Here is a 17345-nt window from a genome sequence, read left to right as displayed (position 1 = left end):
ATAATCTATTGCAGGCTAGTATACTCAGTTTACAACTTCGTTCCTACCATTAATAAATCGATGTTTAAGATAATTAGATGTTTAAGATAACTCAATGATTAAGATAAGTCGATGTTTAAGATAAGAAAAAGGTTTAAGAACAGCACGAGATTTCACTTTGTTAAAGTATTGAAAGGGGACGGACGGACAGAAACATTAATCTATTGCAGGCTGGTACACTCAGTTTACAACTTCGTTCCTAGCAGTAAATAAGTAAATGTTGAAGATACGTCGATGTTTAAGATAAATCGATGTTTAAGATAAATCGATGTTTAAAATACGTCGATGTTTAAGACAAGTCGATGTTTAAGACAAGTCGATGTTTAAGACAAGTAAATCTTCAAGATAAGTCGATGTTCAAGATAAGTCGATGTTCAAGATAAGTCGATGTTCAAGATAAGTAAATGTTTAAGATAAATGGAAGTTTAAGTTAAGTTGATTTTAAGTAAATGTTTAAGATAAGTCGATGTATAAGATAAGTAAATGTTGAAGATAAGTCGATGTTTAACATAAGTCGATGTTTAAGATAAATCGATGTTTAAAATAAGTCGATGTTTAAGATAAGAAGATGTTTAAGAAAAGTAGATGTTTAAGATAAGTCAATGATTAAGATAAATCGATGTTTAAGATAAGTAAATGTTTAAGATAAGTGGAAGTTTAAGATAAGTTGATTTTTAAGTAAATGTTTAAGATAAGTCGATGTATAAGATAAGTAAATGTTGAAGATAAGTCGATGTTTAAGATAAATCGATGTTTAAAATAAGTCGATGTTTAAGATAAGTCGATATTTAAGATAAGTCGATGTTTAAGATAAATCGATGTTTAAAATAAGTCGATGTTTAAGATAAGTCGATGTTTAAGATAAGTCGATGTTTAAGATAAATCGATGTTTAAAATAAGTCGATGTTTAAGATAAGTCGATGTTTAAGATAAGTCGATGTTTAAGTGGATGTTTAAGATAATATAAGTCGATGTTCAAGATAAGTCGATGTTTAAGATAAGTAAATGTTTAAGATAAGTGGATGTTTAAGAAAAGTAAATGTGTAAATAAGTCGATATTTAAGATAAGTCGATGTTTATGTGGATGTTTAAGATAAGTAAATGTTTAAGATAAGTAAATGTTTAAGATAAGTAAATGTTTAAGATATGTAAATGTTTAAGATATGTAAATGTTTAAGATATGTAAATGTTTAAGATAAGTAAATGTTTTAGATATGTAAATGTTTAAGAACAGCACGAGATTTCACTTCGTTAAAGTATTGAAAGGGGACGGACGGACGGACAAAATAATCTAATGCAGGCTGGTACACTCAGTTTACAACTTCGTTCCTACAGGTAATAAATCGATGTTTAAAATAAGTAGATGTTTAAGAACAGCAGGAGATTTCACATCGTTAAAGTATTGAAAGGGGACGGACGGACGGATGGACAGACGGACACAATAATCTATTTCAGGCTAGTACACTCAGTTTACAACTTCGTTCCTACCAGTAATGAATCGATGTTTAAGATAAGTAGATGTTTAAGATAAGTCAATGATTAAGATAAGTCGATGTTTAAGATAAGTAAATGTTTAAGAACAGCACGAGATTTCACTTCGTTAAAGTATTTGTAGTGGGTTCCAGGACACGGAGACGGCAGAATAGAAGTAGCACTATTTATTAAAACCTTAACAAGGGTTACACTAGAAGGGGTAGCGGCCCCTCCACCCGTATAACTCAGGAACACACCCCAGGCTCTCTAGCCTAAGCTCTAGGCTCCCAGTTCCTCCTGGTAGGGCTCTAAGGGAGGCTATCAGATCCGGCCCTGGTTAGGCACAGATCTCGGCACCCCGCCGACCAGACCGGCCCTTAGAAGGACTCTGACTCTGGGGCTCTGGGGCCGCACCACTGGCTTGCTGTGCCGGCCCTGAAAAGGGCAGCGGTCACAGGAGTTCCAGGGTCTCACCTAGCTGGCCTTCTTTCTTCACTGGTTGCTTCAGCCTCGGGCCCCACACTCTGCCCCGAGCTCCCTGGCTCCCCGCACTTTATACCCACTGGAGCCTTAGCGGACGTTGTTGTAGCCACCAAGGTGTGGGTGAACCACACCTTCCCGTGCCATGTGTTTATTCCCCATAGCACCCCTACATCACCCCCTCCCGTGTAACCCGCAGCCGTCCCGGCTGCAACAATACTCGAACAATAAACACAACAAACCCCCACCCGTGCGTGCCTCATAAGAACGAACACCCCAATAAATAACCCAACCCACCTATACAAAATTACACTATATACACATATACATTGTACCCCCCCCCCCCCCCCCCCCCATCAACGCAGCAAGAAAACTTAACAGTGAACAACAAGAGTAACAAGAACCATTTTTACAACAAGCGGCGCATTTTGGCGCGAGTCCGATTTGCGGGTCCATCGTAGGGGGAGGGTCCGGTCGGCCCGGCAGTGGGCACCGGCTGTGCAGGTGCACCGTCTTCCGTCACCCCGGAAGGGCAAACTCCGTCCCCACCGGGTGGCGCAGGCGCGCTGGAAGCCGTCATTCTTGAGGCGCCTGAAGGTGGAACAGTTAGCAAAGCATCAAGGGCAGGTGACGAAGACGCCGTCCGGGAGTCAGCGGAGACATCACATGCTCGGCCTGTGTAATGTGGTGGAGGGACGCGCGGCGCCACAAACGGCTTCAGACGCGAGGGGTGTACGTACCAGCGGCGTTTCCCCCACTGGATACGAACGCACTGCGGCCGCATAACCTTCACAATAACCACAGGGCCCCTCCAAGGCCGCAACAATTTCGCCGAGGTCGCCAACGGCACCTGAGGGCAGTGCAGCCAGGCTTAATCGCCTGGCTTCCACGCATGTGTGCGTGATTGGCGCGATCGCAACCTCTCGTTGGCCGCTGCCTCCCGCGCCTCGGTCAACCTCAGGATATTAAATTTAACGTGGTCGGCCAATTTCGATTTTCTGCTGGTTTCCGAGACGCGGAGCTGATTCGCAATTGGTGGGTCAACGTCGCGACCGTACATCAAAAAGAACGGCGAGAAACCGGTTGCCGCGTGAGGAGCCATTCTATAGGTGGCCAAAACCCCCGGAATGTGAAGGTCCCAATCGGTCTGGGAGTCACACACCTGGTGACACAACATAGATGTGAGCATCCTATGCAGCCGCTCCACCATGCCATCGGTTTGTGGGTGATAGGGGGAAGTGCGAATCTTTTTCGTACCAAGAAGCGCACACACCTCGTGCAGAAGGACGCCAGAGAAGTTCTTCCCTTGGTCAGTCAGCAGCCGTTCGGGAGCACCCTTGTCGAGGACATAGCCCTGGACAAAGGCCTCGGCAACGGCTGCTGCTGACTGGTTAGCAAGAGGCCATGCCATAGGCCATCGGGTGAAATATTCCACGCCAACCAGCAGGTACTTGTTACCCCTAGGGGTCGCAGGGAAGGGCCCCAATATATCGAGTGCGACGAGTTCGTTAACCCGAGAGACCGTGATAGATTGTAGCGGTGGGCAGGCGCCTTTCGCTGGTGGTTTTCGTTGGGCGCACTGAGTGCATGCACCCAGGAGGTCATCCACATCCCTTGCCATACCCGGCCAGAAGAAATCCAGCTGGAGCACGGCAAGGGTCTTGTGGGTCCCCAGGTGCAAAAGTCGCTCGTGTGCGGCCCAAACGGCCTTACCCCGCAAAGCGGATGGCACCACAAGCCTGTGACGGCAGGCCCTCCCATCCCAATGCATTAGGAGCCCCTGGAGCAGCCCGTACGAATCAATCCCCGCGACCCCCCGCACGGAACCCCCTGCGCGACGACGCAACGCGAGGAGGGATGCGTCCTCCATCTGGAGGCGCCCCCATTCCGCAACGGACAACCCCAGCAAGGAGTCCGCAACTCCCTCCCCGACAGGACCCTCAGGCACGGGGTCCTCAGTGGCAGCAGCGAGAACCGGGATATCTAAGGGGGGGCTATCCTCTGGCGGCTTACAACGCCCCGATCCCCTGAGACAAGCGCAATCTGAGGCGGGCGGCAGGCGAGACAGCGCATCCGCATTAGTGTGCCGAGCACCCTTCCGATATGTGGTCGTGAAATCATAATCCTGAAGGATTTCGAGCCATCGGGACAATTGCCCCGAAGGCTGTGTCACCCGCAAGGCATATTGTAATGCCGCATGGTCCGTACGGACAGTGAAATGCCGACCGTACAGGTATGGGCGATACTGTTGCATAAAAAATACAATAGCCAAGAGTTCCCGACGCGTGACGCAGTATCTCTGTTCCGCCGGAGACAAAACCCTACTGCCATAAGCCACGACGCGTTCCACACCACAGATCACCTGTGAGACCACACCCCCAATGCCCGTATTGCTGGCGTCTGTATCGAGCAGGAAGGGTTCCGAAAAATCGGGGTAGCTCAATGGAGGGGCCCGCACGAGAGCGTCGCGAAGGGAACATAAAGCGACCTCCTCCTCCTGGCCCCAGTGAAATTTCACTCCCTTCGCCGTCAGAGCGTGTAAGGGCTTAGCAATAGTCGCGAAATCCGCGACGAACCGCCGGTAATAAGACGCAAATCCAATGAAACTCCTGACCTCAGCCACCGAGGTGGGGGTTGGCCAGGAGTTGACACACTGCGTCTTTGCGGGATCGGTGGATATGCCCGAGCGGCTGACGATGTGCCCCAAATAGCGTACGGATTCCCGTAGCAGGTGGCACTTTTGCGGCTTAAATTTCAAATTCGCAGCACGCATTTTGAGGAACACGGCGCGCAAGCGCAAAAGGTGTTCGTCAAATGTCTTGCTGAACACGATGACGTCATCCAGATAGATCAAACAGACGTTCCACTGTAAGCCAGCCAAAACCAGTTCCATAAGGCGCTGAAATGTCGCCGGAGCGGAGTGTAATCCCATAGGTAACCGGTTAAATTGGAATAGGCCGTGTGGTGTGCGAAACGCAGTCTTTGGCTTGGACTCATCATCCAATGGGAGTTGCCAGAATCCGGATAACAAGTCCAACGTAGAAAAAAAACGTGCGCCAGCCAGAGCATCCAGAGATTCGTCCATCCGGGGAAGTGGATACGCGTCGGCCACGGAGATCTTATTAAGGCGGCGAAAATCCACACAGAATCGCAAGGACCCATCGTGCTTTTTGACAAGCAGTATGGGTGCTCCCCATGGACTGGGGGAAGGGGCTATAATGTCTGCAGCCAGCATGTCATCCACTGCCAATTTGACATGATCTTTTTCGGCCGGACTTAACCGAAAAGGATTCTGGCGTACCGGGGCATTGTCACCCGTGTCAATGTGGTGACGCAACAATTTCGTGCACCCAATGTCATATTTGTGTTTACTAAAAACATCGGAAAATTACGTCAGAAGGGTGCGTAGGCCGGCACGCTGGGAGTCGGACAGATCACTCGTGCCCGAACATAGTGTGTCCATCCAACTATCGTCCCCCTCAGAATGCGGTTGAGCCAGAGGATCGGTCCCCACATTACCCATAACCGTGTCTACCACGGGGACCGGTGTCGCGTGCGCGAGCACAGTTCCCTGAGGAACGACGGCCGTCTGTACGCCAACGTTAAGGACGAGGATAAACGGGTCATCGCTCCCCTTAACGAGCGTTTGAGCGGCCACCAGATCCAGCCCGTTTTCCCCAACCCTCGAGGGCCCTAACAGAATTCCCTGGTCCAGAACACCGGGCACGAAAGGCCGACGCAAGCGAAGGGGCACGAGCATTTGCGCCCCGGGAGGTACACGCACCGTCCGAGTGACGAACGCTTGTATCGACGCGCACGCTGCCCTTGAGGTGACAGGGGAAGGCAGGAATGTTACCCGTCGGCCCGAGGGAAGCTCGATGCAACCCTGATCAATTAGAATTTTAATCGGCATTTTGCTCAAAAAGTCCGTCCCCAACAAGCACGGAACCGCCAGCGAGGACGAGACTAATATCGGCCCGGAGAGTTTGATATCGCCAATGCAAATTTGTGCTCGAATTTGGCCTATGATACCCAGCGAACCCCCGTTCGCTGCGTAACACGGAACGGTGACTGGAAGCAAGGGGCGGCTTTGAACGGGAAGAATATTATAAATCAAGTCTGACACAATGGTCGCCGAAGCTCCCGTATCGACGAGGATACGCACCTCGACCCCGTCAATGCGACCCGCGACCACGGACGAGCCTGCCGACGCAGCAACAATGCGGTGGGCCAATTCCGTCCACTGCCCCGGCCCGAGCACCCTCTCGACCCCGCCGCCACCCAACAAACCAATGGGCGTACCCCGAGGCCCGTACACCGAAACGCGCGAGGTGGGGACAGGTGTGTGCACAGGCCGAGCATGTGGGGTGCCGCGACTTGCCGGGTTGCGATGCGGAGGCCTGTAGGCTGGAGCGCCGTCCGACCATCCCGGCTGTCGTTGACGAGGCGCCCGGCATTCCGCAGCCACGTGGCCCTTGCGGCCACAGTTGTAGCACGTGATGAGCGCCTTGGGGTGCTCCTGGCGATCCGGTGTGGTCCGAGCCGGCCTCCCTCCGGATCTCCACTCCACTGGGCGACCCGCCGCGAAGACCTCCTCGGAGGGGGGGATGGTCGGCGTCCCAGCGCACACCGCAGCGGCGCCCTTGGGGACGAGAGGTGATCGACGCTGCGCTATCAGGTGCGCGTGGATGTGTCTTGCTGCCCGCAAGGAGCACATGTCCGCGTCGTCCTCTGCGACGATGACGATCTGTAGCTCCTGGGCCAATGCCAGGAGCTTCTCCGTCACCATCGCGTCCACCCCTTCGTCGTCCATCCGCGGGAAAGCCGCTTTTGCGAGGGCCAGGAGAGCCGTGCGATACGCCAGCGGTGGCTCCTTCTGGCCCCTGCACCGCTCGTGGAAGAGTTTGCGGCAGTCCGACGATGGCCCGTAGACTATGGTGAGGACCTGGAGCGCCGACTGTAGCGTAGATCGCGTTGATCTGGGAGCTGTGATGAGCGTAGCAAGGGCGTCATCGTCCAGCATGGCCGGTAGCGCACTCAACGCCTCGTTGTCCGTCCAGCCGGCCATATCTTGATGAGCGAGAAAGCGGCGTTGAAAGGCCCCCCAGTCGCCGCCGTCTGAAACGAACTCCTTCAACACCGGCAGGCGTTGTTGAAACGATGGCTTCGTCTCTGAGAGGTGCCGCGCGCCATTTACGGCCTCTCCACCGGTGTTTGAGGGGCTGGGGACACCCATCGGCGGTCGCGCAGGTGATGACGATGCGCCCGCCGATTGGTCCTGACAGCGGGCGTCCGTTGGTGATGACGTCACCACCGCTGATTGGCCCACAGCGTCCACGTGGAGCTGCGACCCTCCAATCGCCGTGGAGGACACTGTCATGGCGGCAAATCCGAAATCTGGTGGCTGTGTTTCGGCGGGAATGGCCGTTGAACGGCGTTCGTCTCTCTGCCGCCTTTGCGCCCGCAGCCCCGCGTGGTTGATTTCCTCCAGCGTGGAAGCCGCGGCATACAGCAGCTCAGCCAGTCGAGAGTGAGCCACCTGCAACCCGTCCTCCATCGGCGGCCACTCCTCCAGCGGCGGCTGCTGTTGGGGCGTCTGGGACATCCCAGGATCGTCGGCCGCGGCCTCTGGCGCAATCCTAGGCGAGCCGTCCTCCTCCTGGGGTTCCTGTGATCGGTTTGTACTCCTTGTGTCTATTTTAAGACCACTTCTGACACCAGTTGTAGTGGGTTCCAGGACACGGAGACGGCAGAATAGAAGCAGCACTATTTATTTAAACCTTAACAAGGGTTACACTAGAAGGGGTAGCGGCCCCTCCACCCGTATAACTCAGGAACACACCCCAGGCTCTCTAGCCTAAGCTCTAGGCTCCCAGTTCCTCCTGGTAGGGCTCTAAGGGAGGCTATCAGATCCGGCCCTGGTTAGGCACAGATCTCGGCACCACGCCGACCAGACCGGCCCTTAGAAGGACTCTGACTCTGGGGCTCTGGGGCCGCACCACTGGCTTGCTGTGCCGGCCCTGAAAAGGGCAGCGGTCACAGGAGTTCCAGGGTCTCACCTAGCTGGCCTTCTTTCTTCACTGGTTGCTTCAGCCTCGGGCCCCACACTCTGCCCCGAGCTCCCTGGCTCCCCGCACTTTATACCCACTGGAGCCTTAGCGGACGTTGTTGTAGCCACCAAGGTGTGGGTGAACCACACCTTCCCGTGCCATGTGTTTATTCCCCATAGCACCCCTACATATTGAAAGGGGACGGACGGACGGACAGAAACATTAATCTATTGCAGGCTGGTACACTCAGTTTACAACTTCGTTCCTACCAGTAAATAAGTAAATGTTTAACATAAGTCTATGTTTAAGATAAATCGATGTGTAAAATAAGTCGATGTTTATGATAAGTCGATGTTTAAGATAAGTCGATGTTTAAGATAAATCGATGTTTAAAATAAGTCGATGTTTAAGATAAGTCGATGTTTACGTGGATGTTTAAGATAAGACAAATCGATGTTTAAGATAAGTCGATGTTTAAGTCGATGTTTAAGATAAGTAAATGTTTAAGATAAGTGGATTTTAAAGAAAAGTCGATGTTAAAGATAAGTGCATGTTTAAGACAAGTCGATGTTTAAGACAAGTCGATATTTAAGATAAGTCGATGTTTAAGATAAGTCGATGTTTAAAATAAGTCAATGTTTAAGATAACTCGATGTTTAAGTGGATGTTTGAGAATAGTAAATGTTTAATATATGTAAATGTTTAAGATATGTAAATGTTTAAGATAAGTAGATGTTTAAGATAAATCGATGTTTAAAATAAGTCGATGTTTAAGATAAGTCGATGTTTAAGTGTATGTTTTAGATAAGTAAATGTTTAAGACAAGTCGATGTTTAAGACAAGTATATGTTTAAGACAAGTCAATGATTAAGATAAGTCGATGTTAAGATAAGTCAATGTTCACAATAAGTCGATGTTTAAGATAAGTCAATGTTTAAGAAAAGTCGATGTTTAAGATAAGTCGATGTTTAAGATAAGTCGATGTTTAAGAATAAGTCGATATTTAAGATAAGTCGATGTTTAAGTGGATGTTTAAGATAATACAAGTTGATGTTAAAGATAAGTCGATGTTTAAGTCGATGTTTAAGATAAGTAAATGTTTAAGATAAGTTGATGTTTAAGAAAAGTAAATGTGTAAATAAGTCCATGTTTAAGATAAGTCGATGTTTAAGAATAGTCGATGTTTAAGATAAGTAAATGTTTAAGATAAGTCGATGTTTAAGATAAGTAAATGTTTAATATAAGTGGAAGTTTAAGATAAGTTGATGTTTAAGTAAATGTTTAAGATAAGTCGATTTTTAAGATAAGGAAATGTTTAAGATAAGGAAATGTTTAAGATAAGTCGATGTTTAAGATAAGTAAATGTTGAAGATAAGTCGATGTTTAACATAAGTCGATGTTTAAGATAAGTGGATGTTTAAGATAAGTCGATGTTTAAGTAAATGTTTAAGATAAGTCGATGTTTAAGATAAGTAAATGTTTAAAATAAATCGATGTTTAAGATAAGTAGATGTTTAAGATAAGTGGAAGTTTAAGATAAGTTGATGTTTAAGTAAATGTTTAAGATAAGTCGATGTTTAAGATAAGGAAATGTTTAAGATAAGTCGATGTTTAAGATAAGTAAATGTTTAACATAAGTCGATGTTTAAGATAAATCGATGTTTAAGATAAATCGATGTTTAAAATAAGTCGATGTTTAAGATAAGTCGATGTTTAAAATAAATCGACGTTTAAAATAAGTCAATGTTTAAGATAAGTCAATGATTAAGATAAGTTGATGTTTAAGATAAGTAAATGTTTAAGAACAGCACGAGATTTCACTTCGTTAACGTATTGAAAGGGGACGGACGGACACATAAATCTATTGCAGGCTGGTACACTCTGTTTACAACTTCGTTCCTACCAGTAAATAAGTAAATGTTGAAGATAAGTCGATGTTTAAGTGGATGTTTAAGATAAGATAAGTCGATGTTTAAGATAAGTCGATGTTTAAGTCGATGTTTAAGATAAGTAAATGTTTAAGATAAGTGGATGTTTAAGAAAAGTAAATGTTTTACATAAATCGATGTTTAAAATACGTCGATGTTTAAGATAAGTCGATGTTTAAGATAAGTCGATGTTTAAGATAAGTCAATGATTAAGATAAGTTGATGTTTAAGATAAGTAAATGTTTAAGAACAGCACGAGATTTCACTTCGTTAACGTATTGAAAGGGGACGGACGGACACATAAATCTATTGCAGGCTGGTACACTCAGTTTACAACTTCATTCCTACCAGTAAATAAGTAAATGTTGAAGATAAGTCGATGTTTAAGTGGATGTTTAAGATAAGATAAGTCGATGTTTAAGATAAGTCGATGTTTAAGTCGATGTTTAAGATAAGTAAATGTTTAAGATAAGTGGATGTTTAAGAAAAGTAAATGTTTTACATAAATCGATGTTTAAAATACGTCGATGTTTAAGATAAGTCGATGTTTAAGATAAGTCGATGTTTAAGATAAGTCAATGATTAAGATTAGTCGATGTTTAAGATAAGTAAATGTTTAAGAACAGCACGAGATTTAACTTCGTTAAAGTATTGAAAGAGAACGGACGGACACAAATTCATCTATTGCAGGCTGGTACACTCAGTTTACAACTTTGTTCCTACCAGTAAATAAGTAAATGTTGAAGATAAGTTGATGTTTAAAATAAGTCGATGTTTATAATAAGTCGATGTTTAAGATAAGTCGATGTTTAAGATAAGTCGATGTTTAAGAAAAATCGATGTTTAAAATAAGTCGATGTTTGAGATAAGTGGATGTTTAAGATAAGATAAGTCGATGTTTAAGTCGATGTTTAAGACAAGTCGATGTTTAAGACAAGTCGATGTTTAAGACAAGTCGATGTTTAAGATAAGTCGATGTTTAAGATATGTCGATGTCCATAAAAGGTTTTTGGGTTAGATCGCGTTAATTTATAAATGTGTCGTAACCCTCCACCACCCGACACGGCCAATCAGCAAAAAAAGTGTCACGTTGACAAAAGACAAATAATTCACTACTTTAGCCCACCGGTGTGTTGAAGAGTGAATCCACATTTACAGTTTGAGTACGACGTTTCGCTGGTAAATACGGTTTTTAATTTTATTCAGTATCTCAGCGGAGACAACAAAAACAAAACAAAGCAAAGACCGAGGGGCCGCCCCCTCGCTCGCGCCATAAAGGCCCCGCTCGGCCACCGACCAATCCTCTGGACCGGAGTCACCCCTGCCATAGCACTGGAGGGGCAGCCTCCCCTTCCAGTCAAGCACACCTTCACTCCCGGACGCCGGCGAGGCCCCCCCCCCCCCCCCCCCCCCCCCGGTCGCCCTAGCCCACCCTGGGCAGCGGCCACTTCCATCGTTCCCTTGCGGCATCGCGCCCCATTTTCACCCGGTCCACCTCCACCACCCTTTCCAACAATCTCCTCGCAACATAACATGTCTCCAACGGGGACATCAGGGACCCCTCCAGCTCCTTCTTTCGCGCTTTCCACAGCGCCTCCTTCGTCGCTCCTATTACAGCCCACACCTGGTCCCTGTCCTCCCTCCACACCCCCCGCAGCTCTCCCCACATGACGTCCCGTGCCGTCACCCTCGACAGCGCGAAACGGGCCAGCAACGGCTTACTCCTCCTCCAGACCTCCTGGGCAAAAGGTCACGCCACCATCACGTGCGATGCAGTTTCGTCCGCGTTGCAGCCCCTCGGACACTTGGGGGTATGCGCCATTTGGCAGCTGTACAAGAAACCCCGCGTCTCCAACTTGTCCCGGACAGCCAGCCATGACAGGTCCCTCTGCTCCTTCGCGAGCGCTGCCGACAACACATTCCTCCAAATCTTCCTGTGCATCTCCCTCCTCGCACCGGCCACTTCGTCACAGGCCTCCTCCTTCTCCGCCGCAGCTCGCACCTCCCTGGGAGCCCACTGGCCCCCCCACCGGTTCAGGCCGTGCTGCCCGACGTAGCTCCCCACCACGTCGCTGACCCAGCCCCCCGGCCAGTCCAAAGGAGAGCTCCTTCCTACCTCAGTCATCCCAAGCCCCCGCAACCGCCACGTCAGCCGATACCTCGTATAGCATGCTGCCTTGCCCCGCGGCTCCGCAGAGAAAAACAGCCGCAGCGCGTTGCAGACAAAAGTCGATTGAAGGGTAGACCCCACATTTGGGGCACCCCTCCCCCCATTCCCGACCTGCAGACACACTGCAGCCCTCCTCACCCTCTCCATCCCTCCCCCCCAGATAAACCTGAAAATCGCCGAGGTCAAGGCCTTGGCCTCCCTCCCACCTGGCGGGAAAACCTGCGCCAAGTAGTTTAGGGATGGTAATATTTCTGTCTTTACCACCATAATCCTACTGGCCATCGTGAGCCGCCTCCCAGCACACTTACCCAGACAGCCCTTTGCCTTCCTCACCCCCTTCTCCCAGTTATTTCCCCCATCCTATCCCCACAGAAGAACACCCCCAGTACCTTTATCCCCTCTGTTTGTAGACTCAATTCTGGCAGCCGACCCTCGAAAAGCCTCGAGTCTCCATAAACCATCAGCTCACATGTCCCCACACTAACCTTCAATCCGGAGGCTGCGCAGAACCTCCCCATCCCCTCCATTGCCCTCCATACCGATGCTACGTTCCTGCATAGCACGGCCACATCGTTCATGTACAAGGTCACCTTTCTTTGCTCCTTGCTCCCCGGTATTACCACCCCCCTAATCCTCTGGTCATTCCGTATCATCTGCGCCAGAGGCTCCATGCACATGACAAATAGTACTGGGGACATCGGGCATCCCTGCCGCACCCCGGAACCCACTGGAATGATCCCGGAGCGTTCCCCATTTATCAGGAGCCTGGCTCCGAGCCCCCCATAAAGTCGCTCCACCCACTCCATCAGGGGCCCACACACCCCCATCCTCTCCATCACCGCCAGCATGAATTCATGAGAGAGGCGGTCGAAGGCTTTGTCCAGGTCCAGACTTAGGATCCCCAACGGGCACCCGCCCCCTCTCTCTCGCCTTCAATCGCCTCCCTCAAAACCACCAAAGTGTCCGCGATCCTCCTCCCCGGGACCGCACACGTCTGGTCCGGCCCCACCACCTCACCCACCACCTTCCCCAGTCGCCCCGCGACTACCCTTGCCAAGATCTTGTAGACCGCATTCAGGAGGGTTATTGGCCTCCAACTTCCCAGGTCCCTACGGTCTCCCTTCCCTTTATAAATCAATGTGACCAGGCCCTCCCGCATGTCGTCCGGCACCCGCCCCTCCTCCAGAGTTTCCCTACAAATTTGCATAATATCCTCTTTCAGGAGTTCCCAGAATTTTATATAGAAGTCCGCTGGGATCCCGTCCGGGCCTGGGGTCCTGTTCTTGTTCAGCCCCTTCACCGCCCCTTCCACTTCTTCCCATCGAATTCTCTCCTCTAGCGCCTCCGGGTTCTCAACCCTCTTCCCCAATGCCCCCAGCAGCTCCTCCCGCCGCCCCCCATCTATCCCTTTCCTCTTATACAAATCCCCATAAAAGTCTTCCGCTACACTAATCATCCCTTCCGTCGTCACTTGTCTACCCCTAGTAGGACTAACCAGCTCCCTCATTTCATTGTCTCCCTCCCTACCCGCCTTAAAGAAGAATCTTGTACACTGTACACTAATTGCCCTATACACTAATTGCCTAGTCCTCTTTTCCAGGACTGAAGCTACCCTCCCTTTCAACTCCTCTATCCTTTCTCCCACCGGGAACCCTAGCTCTAGCAGTCTATACAGCCTTTCTAACCTAGCGTTCCACTGTCTCAATTCCCTACCCACCCCCTTCCTCCTACTATAACGCTGAAAGAACGTTCTTATCCTACCCTTAATCTGCCCCCACCACTCCACCCTCGTGGGGAAGCACAACTGCAGCGTCCTCCAGCTGGTATATGCTCGCGTGAAATCCTCCGCCACCTCCTGATCCACCAGCAAGCCCACATTCAGCTTCCACACACCCTTCCCCCTCTTCACCCCACCTGGGATCACAAGCCCCGCCACAACCATTCTGTGATCCGAGAGGGGAAAAGGTTCCACCCCCGCACTTCCCACATTCACCTTGTCGGAGACGAAAATAAAGTCGATACGTGACTGTGTACCCCCACTCTTATCCGCCCACGTGAACCCTGGCCGCGTGCTATGCACCCTCCTGAACGTATCCACCATCCCAAAGTCCTCCATCAACTCCCTCAGTTTCCTGGAAGAGGAATCTAACTTCCTCCTCCCCTTTACCGACACCAGATCCGCCAGACACAACGGGCAGTTAAAATCGCCCCCCACAATGACCTGCCTCCTGGTGGCCAGTAGGCCCGCCAGGCTCTCCCACACCTCCGTCCTGTCCATACATCGTACCAGGGCATACACATTTATCAGCCGTAGCTCCACACCCTGGTAAGATGCATCTACACAGAGGAGCCGACCCGGTATTATTTCCTGGGTCCCTTCCACTCTCATTCCCCTTCTTCCTAGGAGGGTAACCACGCCTGTACATCTGTTCCCGTTGCTGCCAGACCAAATGTAGTGTCCCTTCCATTCGTCCAGCAGAGCCTCCGACCCTAGGGTATAGGGTAGGTGACATTCTTGGAGGAAAATTACGTCACGTCTGGTGATCTGCAGCCACTGCATGATTGCCCCTCTCCTTCCCTTCCCCTTCATTCCTCTCACATTAACAGATGCTACAGATATGTCCATGTCGAGGCGTGATTATTCCGTGTCGGACTCCGGTGCGCGCTCCCCCCGTCTGCCTTTGTCCGCCTTCTCCTTCACCTTTTTTCTCCCCTTCAACCTTTGGGGCTTCCCCCGGTTCAAACGTCCCCCCCTTCCGCCCACCTCCACCCAGATTCTCCCGAATCCGGCGAGGATCCTGAAAGGCTCGCATCTTGCTGGGGACTAGCTTCTTTCAGAACTCTATCCAGCTTCCGTTTTCTCCCCCCTGATTCCTCCCATGCGTCATCCGCTTCTTCCTCCACCCGCTGCCCCTCCTCGCCCTCCTCCTCGCCCATCACCTCCGCCCAGTCCCCCACTGGGGTTTCCGAGTCCTCTTCTCCATCTCCCCTCCCCTCCTCCCCCCCCTCCCCCTCCAGTGGTGGTGGTGCTCCCTCCCCCACAGATCCCCCCCCCCTCACCCTCCCCAGGGGGTCGTGGTTCCTCCACCTCCCCTTTCCCTTCCCCTCCATGCATCCGGCCCGCTTCCCGTCCGGCCACCTCCTCCGCCGCCCCCTCTACCTGTCCACTCCGACATGCCCGCACCCTGTTAGCATAGGACTCTGGGCAGGTCCTATACAGATGCCCTCTGCTGCCGCACAGGTTGCAAAGGGCCGGCTCCCTACACTCCTCCACCGTGTGGTCCAGCGCCCTGCACCTGTAACAAACGCGTGCCACGCACGCTGCCGCCAGGTGCCCCCCTCCCCCACACCTCCTACAGAGTTTGGGCTGTCCCGCATAGACAACATAGCCCCTGTTCCCCCCAATGTTCAATGCGCTCGGGACGTGCCTCAATGCCCCCCCCCTCCGTCTTCAGACGCACCCTCCATTGTCTGGCCCCCGTCCATATCCCCACCGCATCCAGGACCCTCTTGCAACCCGACAGCACCACACAATGCTGCCTCAGCCATACCTCCACGTCCTGATCATACAACGCTTCATTATAAAGGAACACGGTCACAACCTTTGTCTCCAGGTCCGACAGTAACCGCGTCCTCATGGAGGTTAGCGGCTTCTCGCCTGCCTTCTCCTCGAAACGGGCGAGGAAATTTTGCAGCAGAATGTTGGAGTTGAAGCTCACATCAAACGCCCTCCCCCCCGGCAGAGCAATCAAGCAATAGAGGTCCTCCACCTCCACCCGCAGCATCCCAAGCACCACCGACCTCACGAAGGTCGTCCTGTCCAGGGTCACCCCCTCTTCCACATCTTCCTTGAATTCGACTCGCACACAGTTGTGCCCCCTGGCCTGCATCGGGGTCAGGCCCGCCCCAGCTCCGCTGCGCCACCTCCCCGCTCCTCCACTGGGCCTCCCCGCACCCACCGGGCCAGCGCCCATGGTCTTCTCCCTCCACTGCCCCTTCCCCGGCCCCTGGGCTGCAGGCGCCTCTCCTGCCCCTTCCTCCCCATTCTGGTCGGGGGCACTCCCACCCCATCCTCCCGGCGCTCCCCCTCGTTCTCCTCCCCGCTCCTCCCTCCCCGCACTCTCCAGCCCATCCACCCCCTCCACTCTCTTTCCTCGTTGCGCCTCACCCAACATCACCCCCGCACCAGACGGGCTTGCGCCGCTCCTCCGGTCGCTCGCAGCACCTCAGGCGTCTTCCTTGGTCCGCGACGTGCGCCGCGACTCCGGCTCCATCCCCGCCATCTCCACGTGGCCGCTGCAGCGGGGTCACTCCTCCCGTGGCGCCTGTGGCTCCCCCACCCTCCGGCAGCAAGGCCACCCCAGACCACCCGGCCTGGGGCCCTCGCACACCCCGGGGTGGCTGGAAAACCCACGAGACACCGACGAGCACTGCAGTAGTGCGTCAGGAAGAACAGTAACGCGTTTCGCTGGTAATTACTCCAGCAGCATCGGGCAATTCGCCAGAATGGTAAAGCCCTCGCTTGCTCCTGGTTTTATATAGAGCAGCAGGGTGATGTCATCACTTAACTCATATCAAGTGCAGTGATTAGAGGCGGGGGGGGGGGGGGGGGGGTAATTGTAATTATATAATCGATTAGTCATCAGTCATTGGTTATGATTTGTAATGAGGCCTTTACTTTGCCGTTACCCCACGCACAATTCCAGTGGATGAGATAATTGCTGAGGTAGAATCAGCAGTTAGACTCCTTCCACATAATGAGGCAGAGGTGACTAGACATGAGGTTGCTAAAATAATTGAGAATATTAGCTCTAACGAGGCAAAAGCCTTAAGAGAGCTGCGTGTAAACAAGGATATCCAAATCCTAGCAGCTGATAAAGGCCGCACTACTGTAGTGATGTCACGAGCCGATTATGATAATAAAATTAGAAATTTACTAGAGGAAAGTACCTACATTAAAATTAAACGAGATCCAACTAATACTTTAGAATGTAAGACCACTGCAATAATTGCAAATTCATTAATCCCTAAAAATGAGCAATTCCAAATTAAGCCAAGGGCCTCAAAACCACCTAGACTCTATGGGCTACCAAAGATTCATAAAATCGGCATCCCATTACGACCCATAGTCAGTACAATTGGCTCTGCCACATATCAATTAGCAAAATATATAACCAAACAAATACAGCCCTACATCGGAAGGAC

At 50.8% G+C, this 17345-nt stretch overlaps 1 protein-coding gene across 1 annotated transcript in view; it reads right to left on the bottom strand.

The window, feature by feature from the left end:
• Positions 1-15778, bottom strand: part of LOC142924556 (uncharacterized) — a 184450-nt gene extending 168672 nt beyond the window's left edge. The window contains exons 1-3 of the mRNA XM_076066958.1: positions 15692-15778; positions 15201-15300; positions 13902-14054 (exon numbers count right to left, since the gene is read on the bottom strand). Of these exons, the coding sequence (XP_075923073.1) occupies positions 13902-14054; positions 15201-15300; positions 15692-15778 (340 nt within the window). The remainder of the gene's footprint in view (positions 1-13901; positions 14055-15200; positions 15301-15691) is intronic.
• Positions 15779-17345: the final 1567 nt, after the last annotated feature.

Source organism: Petromyzon marinus, chromosome 14, assembly GCF_048934315.1.
Source record: "Petromyzon marinus isolate PM22_M1 ecotype Great Lakes invasive population chromosome 14, UKy_Petmar_22M1.pri1.0, whole genome shotgun sequence".
In the NCBI taxonomy this organism is placed as follows: Eukaryota; Metazoa; Chordata; class Hyperoartia; order Petromyzontiformes; family Petromyzontidae; genus Petromyzon; species Petromyzon marinus.
Note: the sequence above shows the minus strand (reverse complement) of the source record. Positions and strands in the feature narration are given on the sequence as shown.